This window comes from Protopterus annectens, chromosome 4.part0 (genome assembly GCF_019279795.1).
Source record: "Protopterus annectens isolate FY-2018-M chromosome 4.part0, PAN1.0, whole genome shotgun sequence".
In the NCBI taxonomy this organism is placed as follows: domain Eukaryota; kingdom Metazoa; phylum Chordata; order Ceratodontiformes; family Protopteridae; genus Protopterus; species Protopterus annectens.
Window position 1 is genome coordinate 894,956,023 of NC_056733.1, and position 25,884 is coordinate 894,981,906.

Consider the following 25,884-nt stretch of genomic DNA (forward strand, 5'->3'; position numbering starts at 1 on the left):
TTGCAGGGGGGCAAGCCCTCCTGCACTTCCCATATCCCCTGCTGCTTAAATTTACCAACTCTGAGATCACACTACAGTGAAGAGAATGGTAAAGTTCTTGTTCCACACTGTACAGCGATCTCCATTCACAATGTTTGACATTTCAAAACTTCGATCCCCTGGTCTTTGATGATCAGAGGTTCGATATTCTGAAATTTTGATCCTTTGAAGAAGTTATACAGTGGATATAAAAAGTTTACACAGCCCTGTTAAAATGCCAGGTTTTTGTGCTTTAAAATATGAGACCACAATAAATCATTTCAAAACTTTTTCCACCTTTAATGTGACCTGTAGCCTGTACAATTCAATTGAAAAAGCAAACAAATCTGTTAGTGGAAAAAATATAAAAAATAAATACCATACAATACGCTGGTTGCATAAGTGTGCACACCTTTAAGCTAATACTTTGTTGAAGCACCTTTTGATTTAATTACAGCATTCACTCTTCTTGGGTACACACCTGCCATCAATTAAAGAGACTCTGATTAACCCCAAATAAAGTTCAGCTGTCCTAGTAGAATTTTCCTGACATTTACTCAGTTGTCTGCTATAGCAAAAGCCATGGTTCACAGAGAGCTAACAAAGCATCAGAGAGATCTCATTGTTGAAAGGTATCAGTCAGGAGAAGGGTACAAAAACATTTCTACAGTGTTGTATATACCATGGAACACAGTGAAGGCAGTCATCAAAAAGTGGAGAAAATATAGGACAGCAGTGACATTGCAAAGAACTGGAAGTCCCTCCAAAATTGATGAAAAGACAAGACACAAACTGGTCAGGAAGGCTTCCAAGAGACCTACAGCAACACTGAAAGAGCTGCAGGAATTTCTGGCAAGTACTGGTTGTGTACTACATGTGACAACAATCTCCCACATTCTCCATATGTCTAGACTATAGTGTAGGGTTGCAAGACAGAAGCCTTTTCTTACACAGAAAAACATCCAGGCCCGGCTAAAATTTTCAGAACAATACATCGTCTTCTAAAAGCATGTGGAAAAATGTGTTATGGTCTAAAGAGACCAAGGTTGAACTTCTTGGCTACAATTCCAAAAGGTACGTTTGGTGCAAAAAGTTTTGCATCACCAAAAGAACACCATCCCCGCAGCAAAGCTTGGTGGTGGCAGTATCATGCTTTGGGGTTGCTTTTCTTTAGCTGGAACTGGGGCTTTAGTCAAGGTGGAGGGAATTACGAACAGTTCCAAATACCAGTCACTTTGGCCCAAAACCTTCAGGCATCTACTAGAAAGCTGAAGATGAAGAGGAATTTCACTTTTCAACACGGCAATGACCCCAAGCATACATCCAAATCAACAAAAGAATGGCTTGACCAGAAGAAAATTAAAGTTTTGGAGTGGCCCAGCCAGACCCCAGACCTAAATCCAATAGAAAATATGTAGGGTGACCCGAAGAGGGCTGTGCACAAGAGATGCCCTCGCAATCTGACAGATTTGGAGTGCTTTTGCAAGGAAGAGTGGGCAAATATTGCCAAGTTAAGATGTGCCATGCTGATAGACTCCTACCCAAGAAGATTGAAAGCTGTAATTAAATCAAAAGGTGCTTCAACAAAGTATTAGTTTAAGGGTGTGCACACACAACAAAGTATTAGTTTAAGGGTGTGCACACTTATGCAACCAGCTTATTGTATGTTTTTTATTTTTTATATTTTCCCCTAACAGATTTGTTCATTTTTCAATTGAATTGTACAGGTTATGGGTCACATTAAAGGTGGGAAAAGCTTTGAAATGATTTATTGTGGTCTCATTTTTTATACCACAAAAAGCTGGCATTTTAACAGGGCTGTGTAAACGTTTTATATCTACTGTACATATATTTACATTTTTTTAATTTTAAGTTTAACTCAGTACAATGTCATCATTCAGGAAAGTGATGAGAATCATGCAGACGTATTTTGTCTTTTGTAACTTTCCTTTTTACTTAGTCTTAAGCTATTCAGTTTGTTCTGATTCATTCTGAGACATTGTTGATTAGTGTGTTAGTTCTGAAGTATTCATATGTCTCTGTTTCATAGTTTCATAGTTTAGTACTAGGCTATCTGCCCTGGGGCATTTGTAAGCCTAGCCATAGTGATGTGGCTTTTGCCACCCCATGAAATGGTACAAAATGCACAGAATAGATTTAGAATACTGTGCCTCTGTCTAGTAGTGACACAGTAAAGGTCCCCTTATATAATAGAATTAGTTTACTGTGCCCCTGTCTAGCAGTGACACAGATGTGACCCCTGGGGTAAACTTACGATCTCCCATCCACTCATCAAGATTTCTCTTGAAGAGAGTTTGTTTAAGCAAAGGAGGAGCTCTGTAGTTCAAAGCAAATGCTGTGCTCTGGAGATTGGAATGAATGTAATATTCTACAACAGGGATTCACTTTTAAATGTATGCAACCCCCTCCCCAATCACTGTTGAAAGATTTAAAAGGACAGTAAGAGATCAGTGGACAGAATATGTATTACTGATAATGGAGTGACCCTTGGTGAGTCCAGGCAGCCTGTGATCTTATTCCCTTTAGATCCACTACCATCACAATATGCTTAATTTGCCAAATTGACTAAATAACAATAGACAGCAGGCTGGCAGAATATGCGCCTTCGTAGATGAGTAGCCTTACTACACTTGTTAGGCATCAGCAGAGATGACATATATTCACTAAAAGTTTGAATAGAAGGCACTTTGTCAGCCATCAGGACTTGTAACTAGCTACCAAGCTCTTCGTGGCAGTTTGAGTTTTATCAGGCTGCTAATCCCTACCCTGGGCCTGCTCTGGTCCATTCCTAAATATCTTCCTCCATCTAGAACTCGGTTTCTTTCTTGCAGTTTTCTTAAAGAAACAGATTGCCCGGTCACCAATCCTCTTGATGGACAAATGATATGCACATGGAGAAAGGCTAGAGAAAACTGTTAGGTAAGATGGATTATATCCAAAAGCCAGGATCTCCTCATAGATTCTCCCTTAAGGTGATTACTCAAAACGTCTGTATCTGGAACTGAATGATCTGCCTGCTGGACTTAGCAACAAGATCCCCATGTACAAGAGGTCTCCTTGGCGGGAAAAGTAATTATGTTCCCCGAGGAAGATCTAAAGTGGGAAACTGTGTTTTTTATTGTGACAAAAGCTAAGTCACTGCAACACAAATGTCATCCCAGAAGACATTCTAATTAAAAAAAGAAAAAAAAAGACCTAAGTGGCAACTGCTGTAATAGAATGACATTTCACATCCTTTTCATATATCATAACACATTTGCCATAGCAAAACACCATGTATTTGACCATTTGGAAAGGCTCTGTTTTTAACTTTCGTGCCTTTTTGCACTTTGATGAAGGAAACAAGCAGCAACTGGTTATCTTTCTTAACAGACATCATCCTGTTAGTACAGAACATGAGCTGAATGTGAGTCCCTTTCCAGGACTGACATATTGGGTAAAATGCATCCAAATGGATGGAATGATTTAAACTGAATTTGCTGGCTTCTGTGAAAAGAAGAGGAGAGATCAGTACACAAGGACTGCCTATCCCTGTGAAAATCCAGACAGGGATGACAGGCTGATAAGGCCTACAGCTCTAAAGTGTATCTAGCTTATGTAGGGCTAAAAGACTCTTCTAGGATGAACATTTCAAGTCGGCCATAACAGCTGGCACAAAGAGAGTTAGCCTGAGTTTTTCCAACACAAAACAAACATCTCAAGACAGAAATAGCTGCCTCAGAGCAGATCTAGGATGCATGGCATTGCATAGAAATGCCTTGCAATCACAAAGTAATGCCACAGTGCCCCATCAACTTGAAAATGAGTTATGGACATCAGAAAAAGTCGTGTAGTAGAATTCCTGAATCTCACATGGAACAGTTGCAGCAAGTAAGGCAGTAAGGCAGGGCTGGTGCTGGTGTAGCAGAAAAAGGTTGTGACGCCTTTGAGCTGCCCATATAAAAATAGCTGATGTCTTAGAAGACCATTTCTGCAAGGCTGTACGGACTGACACAACTTTCCAGACGTGAATACTGATATGGGTACTTGGAGAACCAGAGAAAGTACAGTTTTGTACCTACCATAAATGTAGATGTTCGAGTGCTAATACAGCTGCAGTAATCACAGATGGGTTTTCAGCCGTCAGGCGGTCCCTCGGTCGGCCGAATTCCAAAGTCTTGGTCTGGCGTCTGTTGTCGTCGCTTACTCTTCTGACGTCAGGAAGGCCAGAGTATATAAGACACAGCCGATGCCATGTTCTTCAGTCTTTCTTGCCCCAGATGTCAGGTGCCCCCAAAAGGAAGGCAATACATAAATAAGGCTTATCTACATATGCATACAATGCAATGTAATGCAAAAACAGTGTAAGTAAGCAAATAAAACATAGCAGGATAACCCAGTCAAGTGGTATGAAGAGGTTGTTAGGCCCCATGCCTTTACCAAGTGGGGAAGGAGGGAGGGAAACCTGTACTGCAGCTGTATTAGCACTCGAACATCTACATTTATGGTAGGTACAAAACTGTACTATGTTCATCGTGCATACAGCTGCAGTAATCACAGATGGGTAGAGTCACAAAGCTATGCATAGGGTGGTAGGTACTATGAGGAACTGGGTTGAGCCAGAATGCCCTGCAAAACAGCCGTGGCAAAGCCTGCTCTTGTTCTGGAATATAAGGGCAGGTGGTAGTGTTTTGTGAAGGTATGTACAGAACTCCAAGTGGCTGCCTCCAAAATATCTTTAGTAGGAACACCTCTGAGGAAGGCAGTAGAGGTGGCTGTGGCCCTGGCGGAGAGGGATCTGATACCAGTAGGGACAGGTTTCCCATGATAGGAATAACAAAACTGTATGCAGTGACCAATCCACTTGGAAATGGTCTGTTTTGTAACTGGTTTCCCTTGAGACCCTACGGCATAGGACACAAAAAGTTGTTCTGATTTCCTGAAGGACTTTGTTCTGTCCAAATAATAACGTAGCTGCCTATGGATGTCTAAAGAGTGTAGCAGCCTTTCCCCTTTGTTTTGAGGGGTAGGATAAAAGGTAGGTAGGTGTATGGCTTGATTTAAGGCTACCCGGGATACCACTTTTGGCATAAAAGATGGGTTGGTACAAAGGGAAACCCTGTCCTGATGGAAGATGAGGAAGGGCTGCACCGCCATGAGGGCCTGTAATTCAGAAACCCTACGAGCTGAAGTGATGGCCAGAAGGAAAGCTGTTTTCCATGACAAATATTGCAAATCTGTTGAGGCAGCAGGTTCAAAAGGAGGCAATGTTAATTTTTCTAGCATGTAATTAAGGTCCCAGGCTGGTATTGGTTGCTTCCTTGGAGGTCTTATATTCTTAGCCCCTCTGAGGAACTGTCGTAAGAATGGATGAGAGAATAAAGGAGGATCCGTGTTGAATTCTGCAGAAATGGCTGAGGCATGAATTTTTATGGAAGAAAATGAGAGCCCACTGTTCAGTAGTTCAGCTAGGTACTGTAAAACCTGAGGCAAGTTCAATTTTCTAGGGTCCTGGCCTCTTTTCTCATTCCAACAGCAAAACCGCTTCCATTTTGCGGAGTAAGCTTTTCTAGTAGATGGTCTTCTGGCCTCCAAAATGACATCCTGCACCTCCTTGGAGAGTAGGGTCTGTTGTGGTGTTAAGGAATTTTCCATGCAGCGAGGTTGAGTGTTTTCAGCTGACTGTGAAGAGTTTTGTAGTTGTTCTGAGTCAGCAGAAGAGGTATTAGAGGCAGGGACCAGGGAGGAGTGTGCGTTAAGCTCCTCAGGAGTGGATACCAGTTTTGCCTTGGCCAATCTGGAGCAATCAGTATCATCCTCGGTTTGTCTGTTCTTGCTTTCAAAAGTACCTTGAGCAGAAGAGGCAGAGGTGGGAATGCATAAACTGTCCATGCTGTCCAGCAGAATGAAAGGGCGTCCACTTTCCAGGCCTTTGGATGGAAAATGGTTAAAGTGTTTGCCTTATAAACACAAGGTACAGGGTTTGAATCTCACAGGGGATACTTGGCTAGGCTTAAAATGGCTTGCAAGGGCAGTTAGCCTAGTACTAATCTATGAATCTATGAATCTATAAAACTTTTTCATTTGATGGTTCCTGTGGGAGGCAAAAAGATCTATGTCCGGCCTCCCCCACGCTTGGATTATCTCTGTAAACACCAGAGGATGTAACTTCCATTCGTGTGGATCTGTCATATTCCTGCTTAGAGTGTCTGCCAGTGTGTTTTCCAGCCCTGGCACGTACTGTGCTTGAAGTTCGATTTGTCCTTCCAGAGCCAAGTTCCAAAGAGTCATGGCTAGTCTGCACAAGGGGTATGAGTGTGTTCCTCCTTGTTTGTTTATGTACCACATTACTGTGGTGTTGTCTGTTCTTATCAGCAATTGTCCTGGATGCAGGAAGTCCTTGAAAGCTGTGATTGCATTTATTACTGCCAGCATTTCTTTTTGATTGATGTGCAGGTGCTTTTCCTTTTGGGACCATCTGCCCTGAATGCACTTGTCCTTCATGTGCGCCCCCCAGGCGTAATCTGAGGCGTCTGTGGTTATGACTTGTTTTGCTTGAGGCTTGCAGAATGGAAGGCCTGTGTTTACTTGACATGCTTGGGCCCACCATAGAAATTCCTTTTGCAAGCATGGGATTATTGGTATAATTGCTTCCAAACTGTGACTGTGTTGAGACCATAGATTTTTTAGGTACCATTGAAGTTTCCTCATATGCAATTTTGCACATGGGATTAGAAGAATGCAAGATGCCATGAATCCCAAAGCCTGCAGGATTTTCCTTGCAGTAAGCCTGGTACTTTTTGCTAGTGTTTTGAAGTACTGAGATAGTTGCCCTTGTTTTTCTGGCATGAGATATGCCATCTGGGTGTTTATGTCCAAGCTGGCACCCAGGAAGGTTATTTTCTGAGATGGTGTTAGCCTTGATTTCTCCTTGTTGATGGTATATCCCAGAGAAAGCAGTAACCATGTCACATATGCCAGATGTTCCAGTAGTACGTGTTTGCTGTCCGCTTGGATCAGGCAGTCATCCAGATAAGGGTAAATTTGTATCCCTTGAAGTCTGCAGTAGGCAATCACTGATGCCAGGCACTTTGTGAATACTCTGGGCGCAGTAGATAAGCCAAAGGGCAATGCAGAGAATTGATAGTGGATTGAACCTGCAAGAAATCTGAGGTATCTTTTGCAGCTTTGTCTGATTGGGACATGCAGGTATGCCTCCTTGAGGTCCAATGTTACCAGCCAAAACTCCTTGCCCAGCATGGGAAGAAGTTGCTGTAATGTGAGCATCTTGAATTTTGGTACGAGCAGAAATGTGTTTAGGATGGATAAGTCCAGAATGGGTCTCCAGTCGGTTCCTTTTCTTGGTACCAGAAAAAGTCTTGAATAAAAACCTTGACCTTGTTGGTGCGTAGGTACCTTTTGTATAGCTCTCATGTTTAGGAGCTTTGAAATTTGTAATTGTGCCTCTGCCCTTTGATTTTGTGGCAGGTTTGGCATGCCTCTCATTTTTGGAAGAGTGTGGAATTGAAATTTGTAGCCTCTGTTTATAATGTCCAGTATCCATTTGTCTGTTGTGACAATATGCCAATTGCTTGCAAATAATGCTAGTTTCCCTCCCAAAGGTGCTGCCAGCTGAAACTTGCTTGGCATGGAAATGAGGGAGTCATTGGGTTTGCTTCCTGTATTGTTGTGCACTATCTTCACCACCTCTTGGTGCTGGAGTTTGCCATTGTCTGCCTCTATATGATCCTTGTGATTGCCCTCTGCCCCTTGTGCGTCTGTATCTACCGCTTTGGGGCTTGTCAGTGGCTGGAAAGGACCAGTTTTTTGAAGGCCAATTTCTGCTAAAACGTGGTGGTTGGACCTGTAATAAAGTTTTGACAGTTTGCATAGATTTGGCTTTTTCTTCCATTTTCCGTAGCATCTCCTCAGCATTAGTACCAAATAGTACATCCTTTTGTAAAGGAGCATCAAGAAGTTTAGCTTTCACATGATCAGGCAAATTTTGTTCCCTAAGCCAGGCGTGTCTGCGAATGACTGATCCTGTAGCAGCCGCTCTACTCGAAGCCTCTAGGGCATCATAACCACATTGTAAGGTGTGTTTACCCACTTGCTCCGCACTATGCATCATATCCCGTAACTCTTTTAAATCTGGTTGTTCAGGTTGAGACATTTTGTTTCTTAATTGTGATAACAGGTACTGTTGATATTTAATCATATGAAACTGACAGTTTAAGGCCCTCATGGCTAGGGTGGCCGAAGTATATACCTTTTTACCCCACCTTTCTAGAGATCTGGATTCCCTTTCTGCAGGAAGTGGGTTCTTAGCAGTGGAGGCCTTTAATCCCTTGGGGCCTTGTGAAATGGTTTCAGGGTCAGCATTATGGCCTTTGTAGAGAAATTGGTGAGAACTGGGTACTCTATAATACCTATCAGGTTTTACTGGTGCAGGAGGCAGAGAATCAGGGTTAAGGCAAGCCTCCGAGTAGACATCATCTAGTACATCCAAAACAGGGGGTATAGCCAGAGGCCTATGCTGGGGTAACCAAAGAAATTCCCTAAGTCTTTTCTTGGAATCTGAAAAGTCTTGGCCTTCCCAATGGAAGTGTTCCCTCAAGGTGTGCAAGGTTTCCCCAAAAGAAAAATCCTCAGGGGCGGGATACAGAAGGGATGGACTGTTCTGCATCCGAATCCTCAAAAAGGGAGTAAGATTGTTCCTCTGCATCAGAATGTTCTGATAAAAAGGATCCCTGATCAGATGAGTGAGATTCTTCCTCCACTCTGGGTCTCTTGTCAGGAGGGGGCTGAGAACCTCTGATAAGAGTAATTAGATCCTCAGCCATTTTAAGCATCTGTTTCTTAGGCATGTGTCCAGGAGACGGGCCCTGTGGGACAGGCCTTGTGGGATGCCTGGCTACTTTGGATTTAGTGAAGGCCTTAACTGAAAAAGCAGATGAGGGCCTAAATACACCATGGGTGGAAGTGGACCTGTCCACATTAGTAGGCTCGACATTAGCAGGGGCTTCGGTTGTAGTCTGGGAAAGGGCCGAGGACCCAGCGGTCTCGGGTACAGAGGACACCGCCAAAGGAGTGTCGTCGGTAGTCAGGGACTGCAAAGGCGTCTCGCTGAGTACCGGACCACGTGTAGCCTGTTTTGGCGTGGTGTCGGCGGGGACCGAGGGCCTCGCGTGTCGGTCCTTTTCCTTGCGTTTTTTGGACAAAACGGTAGTCGGAGTGTCCGACGACATTTTATAGTCAAAAGCTTTACCAAAGTAGTGTTGAGCGAACTCCGCCCGACGCTTGATAGTGCGTTTATTGAAAGTAGCGCAAAAGCGGCAGCCCAAGACGTCGTGGTCTGGGCCCAAACAAGGTATGCAAAGGGAATGGAAATCCTTATGCGGTATTTGCTTCCCACAAGAAATACAATTATTAACTTTTTCTGACATAGGTCTGAGGCAAGAAAAGGTTCCCCAACGGGGTACTTAGCTTTAATGAAGACTTCGGTTCCAATTATTTTCGTAATTCAGGAGCTGGCCGACCGGCACTTGCGAACTGCTTCTGCATCGGGCACCGCGCGGCAAAAAAGACTGAAGAACATGGCGTCGGCTGTGTCTTATATACTCTGGCCTTCCTGACGTCAGAAGAGTAAGCGACGACAACCGACGCTGGACCAAGACTTTGGAATTCGGCCGACCGAGGGACCGCCTGATGACTGAAAACCCATCTGTGATTACTGCAGCTGTATGCACGATGAACATCCTGTATTGCTAACCAGAAGGTGTACAAAGACAGAGAAAGATGACCCATTCCTAGAAAGTGATTCAGATATCTCTTGGAGGGTTAAAGCCAAAATGGAGGGCCAATCACATGGTCCTGATGCAGGGGAAACCATGATTGCCTTGGCCAAAACAGGGTTACCAGATTAATTGTCATCCTCAGATATGCAGCCTTTGGTTGCCTAGGCCCAAATGTGACTACTGGATTTATTGTTGCCCTCAGATGTCTAGCATTTACAAGGAGCCTTGGAACGAACAGGATAAGAGAAAAATCATATAGGAGACCTGCTGGCCACATATAGGAGACCTGCTGGCCACATATAGGATACCTGCTGGCCACATATAGAAGACCTGCTGGCCATATATAGGAGACCTGCTGGCCACATATAGAAGATCTGCTGGCCACATATTCATCACTGCAAGACAGGTACCCACCCTAGAGGGAGTAGTGATAGCTATAGTTTATGTAGGTATTAAAGCAAATAGGTCAAACACTAGATGTCCACAATCCTGGAAGAGACCATATCACACTCAGTAAGTGTAACCACTTGTGAGGGAGACAGAAAGGTCCTACTCAAACTAGTGGTTCAGCAGTTCATTTCTTCTGGGAGGGTCACTGTAAGGAAGATTCTCTCTGACCAAGGTTGGTACCTCATATACATGGTTTCCTGAAGGGTTAGATGTGTGAAGTAAACCCCTCAAAATGAGAAGACCTGGTAGGACTGGCACTAAAAGAATGGGAAGTAAACTCCATAGCAGAGCTGGTCTTTGGGGAGGAGCCAAATGGCCTTTTTCTTGAAAAGGTTTTGCACTTCTTCCCATGTTGCTGTTTTTTTGCCTTAGAGAGCATTTGTCAAGTAGAATAGGGAACAAAAATTCAGCTGGTAGCTTTAGGACACCAAGTCTCTAACCTGCTTATCAGTGCTAATGCTTATATGTCAGTGCTTAGAGGACAAACGCCATGTGAGCACTTCCCAAGGTAAATAGCATGGTGGAAGTCTAGACTACTGCTGCCCAGTCAAAAAAGTTGTCCCTTTACTATCCTTTTCCTGTTGTGGACTTCATACACAGTTCCACTGACCTTGCTACTGACCATATGAAGAGTACAGGCACCACTATTGTTTCGGCTGTTGACTTTACAAGGTTTAGCTGGACCAGGGTCTCATCTCACTACTTATAAATGGTTTGCCCTTTCTTATTTATGGCCTTCCATTTATAGTCATTTTCTGAGAAAACCAATGAACTTACAAAGAGGCATCTATAACACTGTCGTGAATGGGAGGGATTGGCATAATGGTTAAGGTCTTTACCTGACAGATACAAGGTACAGGGTTTGATTCTAACCTTGGCTTATAGTATTTACCTATGACCCTATGAAGCTGATCCAGGATTGTCAGCACAAGGCAGTGCTGGCCCAGCTGGAGACTAGTGTCACAGTGGGACCAGTAGAAAGCCAACTCTAGTGACTATCTGAGCCTTCAGATCATCCTTGTCATCCTGTCAGTTAGTTTGCCCAGTGTATTTACAGCCACATCAAGGAGAGATCACTGAAAACACAGCATCTGATTCTTGTAGTTTTAGGTCATCTAAGCTAGTACACAGGATACATAAGCTCACTTTCTAAGCCCGTCCAAAGCCTTGCACTCCCTTCCTGGACGATGGACAGATTATTGTGGTGTTGGATTAGATTTCTAGCTGCTTGTCGACATGGTCTGTTCTATGTTGGGATTCTCTGCTCAGATTAAACAGTCTCTCAGTGACTGCCACATTTTGGAACAGGCTGTCAATTCATGTGAAGCAGATCACCTCCATGACACTTTTCAAAAGGAACCTGGACAAGTGGATGGGACAGCATAAATTCTTACCAGGCATAGTGCCCATAACCCTCCTGGCATGGGCAGTCATTAATAAAAACAATCCTGGGTATTGACTAGAGTATCTGTGGTATTACATTGGGATGAAACTGCTAGGCTTGAAATGACCACCAGGTCAATGCTGTCAGCTTTACTGGGGAGAGAGGATATGGTTTCAAACTGTTCCTAGCCCACGACTACCATATCTTTAAATGAATTACCCCAAAGGCTTGCTATGGTGCTCTACAAATGTCTTGCTTTTCTTTTGGGAGATAGGATTTAGCAGAAGGCCATCCTTGTAATTCTGTGTTAGTTTGAGAACCTCACAAAATTTATGGTCAATAGGATGAGAAGGAGAACAAGCTTCTTCTATTTCTGTTGTCAAAGTCCATAGATGAGTCTTCATTTTGAGATCATAGTTTGTTATGCTGCAGATTCTCAAGGCACTTCCTTGGACATTTTTGAGATGGCTCATCTGAGGAGGACAAAGGCCTTTTACAGGGCCTGATTCTGGACAGACAGCAGCCTCTCAGATAACCAGTGGCGTCAGAAACATAAAGGTAGCATATGGGACAAAGTACAGTTTTGTACCTACCATAAATGTAGATGTCCGAACTGGATAGCATCTGCAGTCATAACAACTGGGTTGTCCTGTCGTCAGGCAGCCCTTCGGTCGGCCGGATTCCAAAGTCCGGGTCCGGCTTCGGCTGATGTCGCACTTCTCCCGACGTCATCTCTGTTGGTCTTCGGGTATAAAGGCATCAGCCGATGCCATTTTCCTCAGTGTTTCTTGCCCCAGATGCCAGTTGCCCTCTTGGAAGGCTAAATTTTGGGTAAATGCCAATGTTTCCAAAAAGATAGAAGGCAAACACAAAAAATAAGCATGTATGTACATATATACAAACAAATACACCATAAGAGACTCCCCCCCGCCAGCTAGCTATTAGGAGGGTAAATACCCTAGGAGTACCACAGAGGGGAAGGAGGGAGGGAATCCTGACTGCAGATGCTATCCAGTTCGGACATCTACATTTATGGTAGGTACAAAACTGTACTATGTCCTTCATGGATGCATCTGCAGTCATAACAACTGGGTAGAATACCATAGCCAACTAGGAGAGGAGGAAGAATAGATTATGGTGTGGTTAGGATCCCTTGCAGTACAGCAGTGGCAAACCCTGCTCGGGATCTGGAATACAGAGGTAAATTATAATGCTTGGCAAATGTATGCATGGAGGTCCAAGTAGCCGCCTCAATAATGTCCTTGGTTGCCACTCCTCATAAGAAGGCTGTGGTAGTGGCTGTTGCCCTTGTAGAATGAGGCCTTATGTTCTGTGGAATTGGTTTTCCATGAAAGGAGTAACAGAATCGTATGCAATTTCCTATCCATTTGGAGATTGTCTGTTTGGAAATCGCTTTTCCTTCCCTTCCTGTTGCATAGGCTACAAACAGCTGGTCAGTTTTTCTGTTACTTTTTGTTCTGTCCAGGTAGTAGCGTTGCTGTCTATGTACATCCAAGGTATGCAGCATTCTTTCCCCTCTGTTTTGTGGGTTTGGGAAGAAGGTAGGTAGGTGGATTGCCTGGTTTAAAGACACTCTGGATACCACCTTAGGCATAAATGTAGGATTAGTCCTCATGGACACTCTGTCTTGGTGGAAGATTAGGAAGGGTTGTACTGCCATTAGGGCCTGAAGTTCAGAAACCCTCCTTGCTGAGGTTATTGCCAGTAGGAAAGCAGTTTTCCACGATAGATGCTGCAGGTCTGCTGTTGCTGCTGGTTCAAAAGGTGCGAGTGTCAACTTTTCCAGCACAAAGTTCAAATCCCAAGCTGGCAATGGTGGTTTCCTAGGAGGTTTTACATTCTTGATCCCTCTGAGGAACTGCCTGAGTAAAGGATGTGAAAAGACAGGTGGATCAAAGCTGTATTCTGCTGAAATAGCTGATGCATGTATCTTGATGGAGGAATAGGACAGGCCTGTATGTAGAAGCTCTGCCAAATACTCCAGAATGTTAGCAATGTCTATATTGGACACATCTTTTCCTCTTTCAGCACTCCAAATGACAAACCTTTTCCATTTTCCTGCATAGTTCCTTCTTGTTGAAGGTCTGTGGGCTTCAAGGATAATGTCTTTAACCCTTTGGGAAAGCTCTGGATTAGTTGCTGCTATGTGATGTTCCATGGAGTCAGTTGCAAAGTTTTTAGGTTTGGATGCATGATGCTGTAGTTGTTCTGGGTTAACATCAAAGGCATCAGGGGTATTGGCCATATTTTGTCCCGAGACATGCTCCTCAGCAATGGGTACCAGTGTTGTCTTGGCCAGTTTGGAGCTATCAGGGTTATCCTTGGACGTTCCTCCTTGATTTTTAGTAATACCTTGTGTATCAAGGGAAGAGGTGGGAATGCATATGCTGTCAGACCTTTCCAGCTGAAGGAGAGCGAGTCCACTTTCCATGCAAGTGGGTGGAACGTCCTTGTGCAGAATTTTTGAGCTGGTGATTGAGAGGGAAGCGAATAGATCTATCTGTGGCATTCCCCATTTCTTTGAGATGGCCTTGAAGATGTCGGGTGTAGCATCCATTCGTGAGCATCCGAGGTGGTTCTGCTTAACATGTCTGCTAGAGTATTCTCCTTTCCTGGTACGAACATTGCCTGTAACTGGATGTTGTAGCTGAGCCAGGTTCCAAAGGTCCAAAGTCATTCTGCATAGGGGTATGAATGAGTGCCTCCCTGTTTGTTGATGTACCACATGACTGTGGTGTTGTCTGTCCTTATCATCAAATGTCCTGCTTTGAGGAATGGTCTGAATTTTGGATTGCCAGCTTTACTGCCAGCATTTCTTTTAGGTTGATGTGCAAATGGAGCTGGTCCTGTGTCCACAATCCTTGCGCATTTGTCCAGCATGTGAGCCCCCATCCTAGGTCTGAGGCGTCTGTTGTGATGGTTTGGCTTGCTTGATAGTTGTGGAAAGGTAGGCCTGGATTTGACTGGCATGCTTGAGCCCACCATAGGAACTCCTGTTTTAGGCATGGGATTAGAGGAATTTCTGCTTCTAGGCTGTGCCTGTGTTGGGACCATAAATTCTTTAGGTACCACTGTAGTTTTCTCATATGTATTCTGGCATGTGGAACCAAGATTATGCAGGATGCCATGAAGCCCAAGGCCTGTAGAACTTTTCTTGCTGTTAGCTTGTTCTGTTTTGTTAGTGCCAAGAAGTAAAGAGGGAGTTATTTTTGTTTTTCTGCAGTTAGGAATGCCATTTGTTTTACTGTGTCCAATTCCGCGCCCAAGAATGTCCTTGTTTGGGATGGTATCAGCCTTGACTTCTGTAAATTGACTGTGTATCCCAGTGCTTGTAGCAAGTAAATGACCCTTTGTAAATCTGTTGTCAGCTTGCTTTTGTTGTCCCCCTTTAGCAGACAGTCGTCCAGGTATGGATAAATTTGGATTCCCTGTAGTCTGCAGTGAGCGATTACTGATGCCAGGCATTTTGTGAATACTCTGGGCGCAGTAGATAAGCCAAAGGGCAATGCTGAGAATTGATAGTGCTCTGATCCTGCAAGAAATCTGAGGTATCTTCTGCAAATTGGTCGTATGGGGACGTGCAGGTATGCCTCCTTGAGATCTAGAGTTACCAGCCAGCACTCCTTGCCCAGCATGGGAAGAAGTTGCTGGAGGGTCAGCATTTTGAATTTTGGGACAATGATGTATGTATTTAAGATGGACAGGTCGAGAATAGGTCTCCAGCTTTTTTCCTTTCTTGGAACTAGGAATAGTCTGGAGTAGAATCCTTTGCCTTGTTCTGTTATTGGCACTTTTTCCACAGCTCTCATCTTTGTTAGTTGCATTATCTGCTGTAGAGCTTCTGTTTTTGATTTGGAGGCAGGTTTGGCATTCCTCTTTTGACTGGTAAAGTGTGGAAGTGGAACCGGTATCCTTGGTCTATGGTTTGCAGAATCCACTTGTCTTTTGTGATATAGTGCCAGTTTTTCGAAAATAAGGTTAATTTTCCGCCTAATGGTGCTGCTATTTGTTCCCTGGTAGGCGGAGTTAGAATCAAGTCACTGTGCTGTTGTAGTGGCAGTGGCTGTGTCTGTGCCTCTGTTATTACCTTGCCACTGTCGTCCTCTGTAGGCACCCCTCTGGATTGATTTCTGCCTCTGGGACGTCTATTCCTGCCCCTTTGGGATCTTGTGGAGTCAGGAAAGGACCAATTTTGGCAGGCCAGTTCCTGCTAAACCTTGGGGTTGAACCTGCAAGAAATCTTTAACTGTTTGTACAGATTTTGCCTTTTCTTCCATTTTCTTCATTACCTGCTGGGCAGGTGTACCAAACAAACTGGCCTTATCCATAGGTGCATCTAATAACTTAGCTTTAACATGATCCGGTAAGACCTGTTCCTTCAGCCATGCATGTCTTCTTATCACTGTGCCAGTCATGGCTGATCTAAATGAAGCCTCCAGTGCATCATAGCCACATTTTAAGGAATGGTTACTAACCTGTTGTATGTTATTTACCATTTCTAATATATATTTCTTATCTATAGAGTCATCAGAGGATAGCTTTTAGTTAACTGATCAAGCATAAACTCTTGGTATTGTATCATGTGAAACTGACAATTTAAAGCTCTAGCTGAGAGAGTAGCAGAGGTGTAAACCTTTTGCCCCATCTGTCTAAAGACCTGGCTTCCCTTTGAGAAGGAATAGGGTTTTTGCTGTGGTCGAGGCTGCTGCCTTAGGCCCCTGGGATATGGTTTTGGGGTCTGCAAGTGGGGCCTTGTATAAGTGGTGATGAGTGTCTGGAACCCTGTAAAATCTGTCTGGTTTGACAGGGGCTGGAGGTAAGGAATCTGGTGCAGTGCAGACATCATTAAATGCATCGTCCACAACAGAGAGGACAGGAGGTATAGCTAAAGGCCTGTGTTGTGGTAGGTGCAGAAAAGTCCTAAGTCTTTTTCTGGAATCTGAGAAATCCTGTTCCTGCCATTGGAATTGTTCTCACATGGCATGTAAGGTTTGCCCAAAGGAGAATTCTTCTGGTGGAGAAGCAGCTGGAATGGATTCTTCAGCATCTGAGTCTTCATAATTGGAGAAATGAGCCTCTGGCTGGTCTGTAATATCAGAGTCCTCATGGAATCATCAGAGGACACAGGCTCGGGGGCTCTGCTCTAGGTCTCTTTTCTGGGGCTGAGAGGCCCTGTCTGGGTGAGATTGAGATCCCTAATTAAGGATATTAAATCCTCTGCCAGAGTAAGCATTTGTGAACTAGAAGTGGGCCTAGTAGAGGGGGCTTAACAGGCACTGATTTAGTAGATTTGGCTGCTTTAGCCCTGGCAAAGGCCTTAATAGACATGGCTGCAGGAGGCCTAGCAGCACCACGTGCTGGGGTAGAGACATCCAAAGGGATGGTGTCTGATAAGTCACTAGTAACCACTGTAGGTGAGATTTCTGAGGCCGTTTCAAGTAAGGTAGCAGGAGCCTCAGTAGTAGTCATTGATTCAGCTGTGCTTTGATCAGTTTTCTCGGTTTCGGCCGAAACCGAGACACTCGCGGTTTGCTTAACCATGGTTTCAGCCGAAACCGCGGACCGCGAGTGTCGGTCTTTTTCTTTGCGTTTTTTAACAATCTGGGTAGTCGGAGGATCCGACGGCATAATGTACGCAAAATCTGAGCGAAAAACTGTTCAACAAACTCCGACCGACGCCTAAGCGCTCGTCGGTTGAATGAGGCACAGGCTGAACAGGCTGCTACGTCGTGGTCTGGGCCTAAACAAGGCAAACAGTAAGAGTGGAAATCTTTATGAGGTATTTGTTTCCCACAAGTTAAACAGTTATTGACTTTTTCTGACATCGGCTGAGGCAAGAAAGAGTCCCCAACGGGGTATTTAGCTTTTAGAAGTCTTCGAAGTAGTATTCGGAAGTAGTAATCTCTGGATCTGACCGACCGGCACTTGCGAACAGCTTCTGCTTCGGGCGCCACGCGGCAAGAAAGACTGAGGAAAATGGCGTCGGCTGATGCCTTTATACCCGAAGACCAACAGAGATGATGTCGGGAGAAGTGCGACATCAGCCGAAGCCGGACCCGGACTTTGGAATCCGGCCGACCGAAGGGCTGCCTGACGACAGGACAACCCAGTTGTTATGACTGCAGATGCATCCATGAAGGACATCTGCAGGGATAAAGTGAACCTCATTAGAGATTGTGACACTGGTATATTGACAGGCAAGAGGACAGAAGCCCTTTATGATGGAGGTGTCACTGGCTGGAGGACTTTGGTAGCAGGAGTGTGGTAGAGTCCTTGGTCCTGTGCAGCTTTAATATTGAAAGAAAATCATCAGAGACTTTATTGAAAATGGAAGTACTGGTACTTGGGGATTCAGTGTCTAACAAAGCAATGATAAACCCAGAGTCCTGGTATCTTTTAACAGTTCCCATGATACTCAGAGGCAGACCCAGTCTAGAGGAAGATTATATCTGGAGGCCTACAGTCAGTGTTTATGATATCAGATGACGTTATTACAGAACAACCCTGACACTAGGTCTTTCTGACGCCTGGCTGAGAAGGAACCAGCACTGGCTACAAGAGGCCTAAGAGAAAGCCAGGTGTTCAGTGACAGACATTAGTCTCCTCTTAATCAACAAAAGAGAGTTTATAAATAATGTCCACTGGACTGCAGGAGGTATTCTGAAGATGAGCCAACTTTGGAGATTGTCCATGCTATAACTTCATTGGTGAAGGGTCTTGCAGGAAAAAGGTAGCCCGAAGAGCTGCCAAAGGGTCCTAAACCACCACCTACTCCTGAAACATAACCTGCATCAGCTTCTGCAAACCACAAGTGTGGGAATGAATAGGCAGGAAAACAGACATTACAGGAGTAATCTATGGTTCTGAAGGTCTGCACTCACACTTCTCCATGCAGTCCTTATAATCTATGGTTCCAAAGGTCTACACTTACGCTTTTCCATGCAGTGCTTATAATCTATGGTTCTGAAGGTCTGCACTCACACTTTTCCATGCAGTGTTTACAATCTATGGTTCCGAAGGTCTGCACTCACACTTCTCCATGCAGTGTTTACAATCTATGGTTCCAAAGGTCTGCACTCACACTTCTCCATGCAGTGTTTACAATCTATGGTTCCAAAGGTCTTCACTCATACCTCTCCATGCACTGTTTACAATCTATGGTTCCGAAGGTCTGCACTCACACTTCTCCATGCAGCGCTTATAATTTACTATTTATTTATTTATTTAAGTTTGATGACAGGGGAAGTCCACTGGGCCAGAAGAGCCCGTTTTCAGTGGAGACCCGGGGAGAAAAGCTCCAAAACATATTAGTTACATTTGAATTTACATCTTGCAGGTTACAAAGAAAGGGCAAAAAAAAAGTATACATTTCAAGTACATATTGCAGGTTACCAGGGCCACAAGTCACTATGCAGAACAAGTTAAAGACATTTCAGTGTGTGTAATACAATATGTTAAAAGCTCAAGTGAGTAAAACTTTTAAAATATATAGTAACTAGCTTATAATGGTAGGTAGAAGTGATCAGATACAGAGTGTAATTTGTGACAGGAGAATTCTATGCGAGTTTAGTTTAGGTGGTCTATAATGCATGGAGAGAGTAACAGAAGGGGTTATGGAGAATACCACGGAAGATACACAGTCCAAGGCAGCCGAGAGAATCTTAAGGAGTTGTGCAGAAAGAAAGAGGGTGAAGAGGGGCTTGAATTGGAGTGTGGCATGGGCATATCTTTTTGGATGATAGATGAGATAGTAGCTGGGTTTTGAAATTGTCATGCTGGGAAAGGCTGTGAAGGAGGGGGGGGGATTCCATTTTTTGGCTATGGAGGAGAGAAGTAGCTGGCCTGGAGGATGAGATGGTTTATGGATTTGAAGATTTGATATAATCCATGGTTCTTTTTTTTTTTGAAAACAATTTTATTGGTTTTAAATAAAACAAATTTATAAACAATCATGAATTTCACAGAAAAATTGTAATTTCAGAGATTGTAACATATATTCAAATAATTATATAGAATAACTGATACAATAAAATAACTAAGGTGTTTACAAAGACAGTGGTGCAGCGTTTAACGTTGTCGCCTCACAGCAAGAGGTTCTCCGGTTCGATTCTCGGCTGGGGTGCCTTCTGTGTGGAGTTTGCATGTTCTCCCTGTGCTCGTGTGGGTTTCCTCCGGGTACTCTGGTTTCCTCCCACATTCCAAAGACATGCATCTGGAGCATTTCTCCCCGGGCCTCCGCTGAAAACAGGCTCTATGGAACCTAGTCGGACTTTCCCGGTCAACAAATGATAAATAAATAAAAAATAAATAAATAAATCTTTACATAAAATTTGGTACTTTAACCATTTTTGATTGTGTTTCACATATAGAAGAAACAAAAAGAAACTGAAGTTATTCATTGTAATTGTTAATCTTTTTTTCAACAAGTTCTGTAAATTTAGCCAGATATGGCATGCATAAATCTTTCTAGATCTTCTAGAAATTATAGTTTTAAGTTGTAAATGCCAAACTTCATTTAACATATTCTTATATAATCTATGGTTCTGAAGGTCTGCACTCACACTTCTCCATGCAGTGCTTATGATACTGTCTTTGATTTTTTTACTATCTCTTTCTTTTCTTTCCTCGAAGCTCAGGAGGAAATGAAAGATAAGTTAGCAGCCTCCAACTTCTCAAGGTGGTCCATCCTCGAAGCTGAGGAGGAAATTAAAGATAAGGTAGCAGCCTCCAACTTCTCAAGGTGGTCCATCCTCGAAGCTGAGGAGGAAATGAAAGATAAGGTAGCAGCCTCCAACTTCTCAAGGTGGTCCATCCTCGAAGCTGAGGAGGAAATGAAAGATAAGGTAGCAGCCTCCAACTTCTCAAGGTGGTCCATCCTCGAAGCTGAGGAGGAAATGAAAGGTAAGTTAGCAGCCTCCAACTTCTCAAGGTGGTCCATCCTCGAAGCTGAGGAGGAAATGAAAGATAAGGTAGCAGCCTCCAACTTCTCAAGGTGGTCCATCCTCGAAGCTGAGGAGGAAATGAAAGATAAGGTAGCAGCCTCCAACTTCTCAAGGTGGTCCATCCTCGAAGCTGAGGAGGAAATGAAAGATAAGTTAGCAGCCTCCAACTTCTCAAGGTGGTCCATCCTCGAAGCTGAGGAGGAAATGAAAGATAAGGTAGCAGCCTCCAACTTCTCAAGGTGGTCCATCCTCGAAGCTGAGGAGGAAATGAAAGATAAGGTAGCAGCCTCCAACTTCTCAAAGTGGTCCATCCTCGAAGCTGAGGAGGAAATGAAAGATAAGGTAGCAGCCTCCAACTTCTCAAGGTGGTCCATCCTCGAAGCTGAGGAGGAAATGAAAGATAAGGTAGCAGCCTCCAACTTCTCAAGGTGGTCCATCCTCGAAGCTGAGGAGGAAATGAAAGATAAGGTAGCAGCCTCCAACTTCTCAAGGTGGTCCATCCTCGAAGCTGAGGAGGAAATGAAAGATAAGGTAGCAGCCTCCAACTTCTCAAGGTGGTCCATCATCATTGCTTTCATAAGGGCCTTGTGCTGCTATGTCTAGTGGCTTTGTTGAACCCTTTGCATGCTTAGCACTATCTAGTATCATGCAAATGGGGGGACTTGGAAATTCACCCTGGGTCTGGCTCCCATGTCTCTGGATAGACAGATGTAGACAGTAACTATGCCCAAACTAACATACCCCGCAACATATCCTTTAGAAACTTCCTAACTAACATACCTCTCCTAATAACTGCCCATGATACATAGGGGCATAATTGGGATGGGTTACAAGGCTAGGCTTATAAATGCCCCGGTGGTGATAAGCCTACTGTTTACCCACCAACCTATGAACCTATGTGGAATATGCTTTCTTGCTTATCTTTTTTGGATGTATTAATTGAATAAAGTCTTCAAAAGCAAATGAAGCTTTGATATGAAATTCTGCACACAAGTGTTCTTAATGTAATTTTAAATGCCATATTTACCAGAAATAACTGTAACAGTTAGTTTACTTACTAGATGAATTTTCAGAGTAAAACAACAGGAATTTCTCCTACAAATGCTAAAAAAAATAAGAACTACTGTCTGGGCTCTTGACTTTCAAGTTCTTCTCGCAGAAAAAAGGAAATGGTTTGGTCTATATGGGAGAAGTTATTCAGGGGTGGATCAGAACAGGACAGGAGTGAAGTTACCTGTGTGGGAAGACTCAACTATCTGAGCAGAACGTGGCAGTAAGGTGCATGTTCTAGTGTCTGAGCAGAATCTGGCAGTAAGATGCATGTTCTAGTATCTGAGCTGAACGTGGCAGTAAGGTGCATGTTCTAGTGTCTGAACAGAATGTGGCAGTAAGGTGCATGTTCTAATGTCTGAGCAGAACGTGGCAGTAAGGTGCATGTTCTAGTGTCTGAACAGAATGTGGCAGTAAGGTGCATATTCTAGTGTCTGAGCAGAACATGGCAGTAAGGTGCATGTTCTAGTGTCTGAGCAGAATGTGGCAGTAAGGTACATGTTCTAGTGTCTGAGCAGAATGTGGCAGTAAGGTGCATGTTCTAGTGTCTGAGCAGAATGCGGCAGTAAGGTGCATGTTCTAGTGTCTGAGCAGAATGTGGCAGTAAGGTACATGTTCTAGTGTCTGAGCAGAATGTGGCAGTAAGGTACATGTTCTAGTGTCTGAGCAGAATGTGGCAGTAAGGTGCATGTTCTGGTTATCTTGCAGTCAGAGCATCCATGAGCAGGCCTGTATTTACTTTCTTATATAATGGAAAGAGCACTCTTTCTATTTGTCTCCCTTATTAGTCAAATGGCTGAGCACCTTATTTGTAATTAGAGCCACATTTACATACCAGTTTTTAAACAATCATATTGTCTGTCAGTCTTTCAAAAAACAAATCTTGTTGCATCATGCAGACGTAGATATAGGCAGAGAGAAGAGCATGGTGTCTTTATGCAGAGTGTCTAGAAATGTAATATTTAATTCATATACAAGTTCTACTAACCTGTTACATTCCTCTACTAGAGCTTCTCGTTCCTCTTTGCTGGGGTTCTTCTGCCTCTCATAAGCCTGGAATAAAATTTGTTGTGAGGCAGGGCCCCATTTAAATCGGTTCCTTCTCATTTTTTTACTGCACAGTTCATCACTGATAGAGTCCTCTCCCATTAAGGTATGTCCAGCACTGAATTCTAAAAAGGAAAAGAAGTAGGGAGGGAAGTAATATTTTTCTAACGAAAATACTTCACATTTATGTGTCAATATAGACAAGATGTACAATAAAAATATGATCTCAAGGTACTGTTACATGAACATGATACAATTAAGAAGTAGAATCGAGAAGTATAAGGAAAAAACAACAGGTTGCTGCAATTAAAACCAAACAAAATATTTATCCAGACAATGAACTGAAACATGGCTATGTGAAAAAGAATTAGACAAGGGGGTAAGGGATTCAGAAAGGTACCACAATATGTACATGTCATGGTAACTTTTTTTAAATTTCAGAAATAGCTTTAACTTGATGCTGCATAGTGCTGTAACATTATTTCTGCACCTCATAGTGCTGTAACATGATGTTCTGCACCGCATAGTGTTTTAACATGATGTTCTGCCCCACATAGTGCTGTAACATGATGTTCTGCACCGCATAGTGCTGTAACATGATGTTCTGCACCGCATAGTGCTGTAACATGATGTTCTGTACCGCATAGTGCTGTAACATGATGTTCTGCACCGCATAGTGCTGTAACATGATGTTCTGCACCGCATAGTGCTGTAACATGATGTTCTGCACCGCATAGTGCTGTAACATGATGTTCTGCACCGCATAGTGCTGTAACATGATGTTCTGCACCGCATAGTGCTGTAACATGATGTTCTGCACCGCATAGTGCTGTAACATGATGTTCTGCACCGCATAGTGCTGTAACATGATGTTCTGCACTGCATAGTGCTGTAACATGATGTTCTGCACCGCATAGTGCTGTAACATGATGTTCTGCACCGCATAGTGCTGTAACATGATTTTCTGCACCGCATAGTGCTGTAACATGATGTTCTGCACCGCATAGTGCTGTAACATGATGTTCTGCACTGCATAGCGCTGTAACATGATGTTCTGCACCGCATAGTGCTGTAACATGATGTTCTGCACCGCATAGTGCTGTAACATGATGTTCTGCACTGCATAGTGCTGTAACATGATGTTCTGCACCGCATAGTGCTGTAACATGATGTTCTGCACCATAAAGTGCTGTAACATGATGTTCTGTACCGCATAGTGCTGTAACATGATGTTCTGCACCGCATAGTGCTGTAACATGATGTTCTGCACTGCATAGTGCTGTAACATGATGTTCTGCACCGCATAGTGCTGTAACATAATGTTCTGCACCGCATAGTGCTGTAACATGATGTTCTGCACCGCATAGTGCTGTAACATGATGTTCTGCACTGCATAGTGCTGTAACATAATGTTCTGCACTGCATAGTGCTGTAACATGATGTTCTGCACCGCATAGTGCTGTAACATGATGCTCTGCACTGCATAGTTCTATAACACGATGTTCTGCACTGCATAGTGCTGTAACATGATGTTCTGCACCGCATAGTGCTGTAACATGATGTTCTGCACCGCATAGTGCTGTAACATGATGTTCTGCACCGCATAGTGCTGTAACATAATGTTCTGCACCGCATAGTGCTGTAACATGATGTTCTGCACCGCATAGTGCTGTAACATGATGTTCTGCACTGCATAGTGCTGTAACATAATGTTCTGCACTGCATAGTGCTGTAACATGATGTTCTGCACCGCATAGTGCTGTAACATGATGCTCTGCACTGCATAGTTCTATAACACGATGTTCTGCACTGCATAGTGCTGTAACATGATGTTCTGCACCGCATAGTGCTGTAACATGATGTTCTGCACCGCATAGTGCTGTAACATGATGTTCTGCACCACATTTATTTTATTTATTTATTTTACATTTGTTGACTGGGATAGTCCAACTGGACTACTGTCCATTTTCATTGGAGGCCCGGGGAGAAAAGCTCCAAGGTAAACAGATAAGTAATAACAAAGAAGGCATATTACCAATGTAGACAGATAAGTAATAACAAAGAAGACATATTACAGATGAGATATTTACAAATGACATAAGCAGATATGAAACGGACAATATCACAAGCTCGAGTTACCCCTGGTAACAGTTAGGGGAAAAAATAACAGTAATTTGATTACTAGATTATATACATTCATGGTGAGAGTTAGCCAGGCTTTTTACCGTGGCAAAGCCAGTTTAGTGCCAGATGCTGTTTGAGTTTAGATTTGAATTGAGCAAAGTAATGTTAACTGGAAGGGGGTTCCATGCTTTGCCTGCAGAGTTTGCAAAGAGAGAGTCACCGGCTACATTGTTAATTTTAATTGTCTTAATTTGTAGTCTGTTTGAGGATCGGAGCAGTCTTGGATTGTTGTGGGGGGTGATCATATTTTTAAGAGCTGGTGTGTTATCTGGATAATCAGAGAATTTTATTAGCCATAATCAAAAGGTTATATTGGCTAAGACTGGGAAGTTTTAGCCACCCAAGCTGTTTAAGGTTCATAGGTTCATAGGTTCATACTAGGCTATCTGCCCTAGGGCATTTATAAGCCTAGCTAGAATGTGTTTGGCTTTCTCCACCCATTTTAAATTTATTTTGCTATGCCCTTTTTCGAGGTTAGTATACTGTGCCTCTGTCTAACAGTGACACAGAAGTGATACCCGGGGTAAACCTACGATCTCCCATCCACTCATCAAGATTCCTCTTGAAGAAAGTCAATGAGGGACTCTGCCTAACCTGGACTGGGATTTTATTCCAGCGTGAAGGGAGCCTCTGGGTTATGAATCTGTCCCTCCAGCATGTCCTATTTATTTCAGTGCTGAGGTTCAAGTCTCTCGGCGTAGCTCGATGGGATTTGGATTTTCTGAGGTCCAGCATGTCCATTAATTCCGGGTTGGACATGGCTTTATACGTCAGGCACAGATCGCCTCTGAACAGGCGGTATGCCACTGAGTAGAGCTGGAGTTTCTTTAACCGGGCAGCATATGGCATCTGTTTGAGCCCTTTAATCCTCTTGGTGAGGTACTTTTGGGGTCTTTCCAGTTGCTGCAGGTGTCTGGTAAGGTACATCCCAAAAGGGGCATTGTACTCAATTATGGGCCTGATGAGGGATGAGTAAAGAGGCACGATGACC

The 25,884-nt window shown here is 43.5% G+C and overlaps 1 protein-coding gene across 3 annotated transcripts in view; it reads right to left on the minus strand.

Moving 5' to 3' along the window:
• The window catches only part of HNF1A (HNF1 homeobox A), a 457,456-nt gene that overhangs the window by 190,826 nt on the left and 240,746 nt on the right, over positions 1-25,884 (minus strand). For all 3 annotated transcript variants that reach the window (XM_044068856.1, XM_044068854.1, XM_044068855.1), the window contains exon 3: positions 22,651-22,834. In XM_044068856.1, the coding sequence (XP_043924791.1) occupies positions 22,651-22,834 (184 nt within the window). The remainder of the gene's footprint in view (positions 1-22,650; positions 22,835-25,884) is intronic.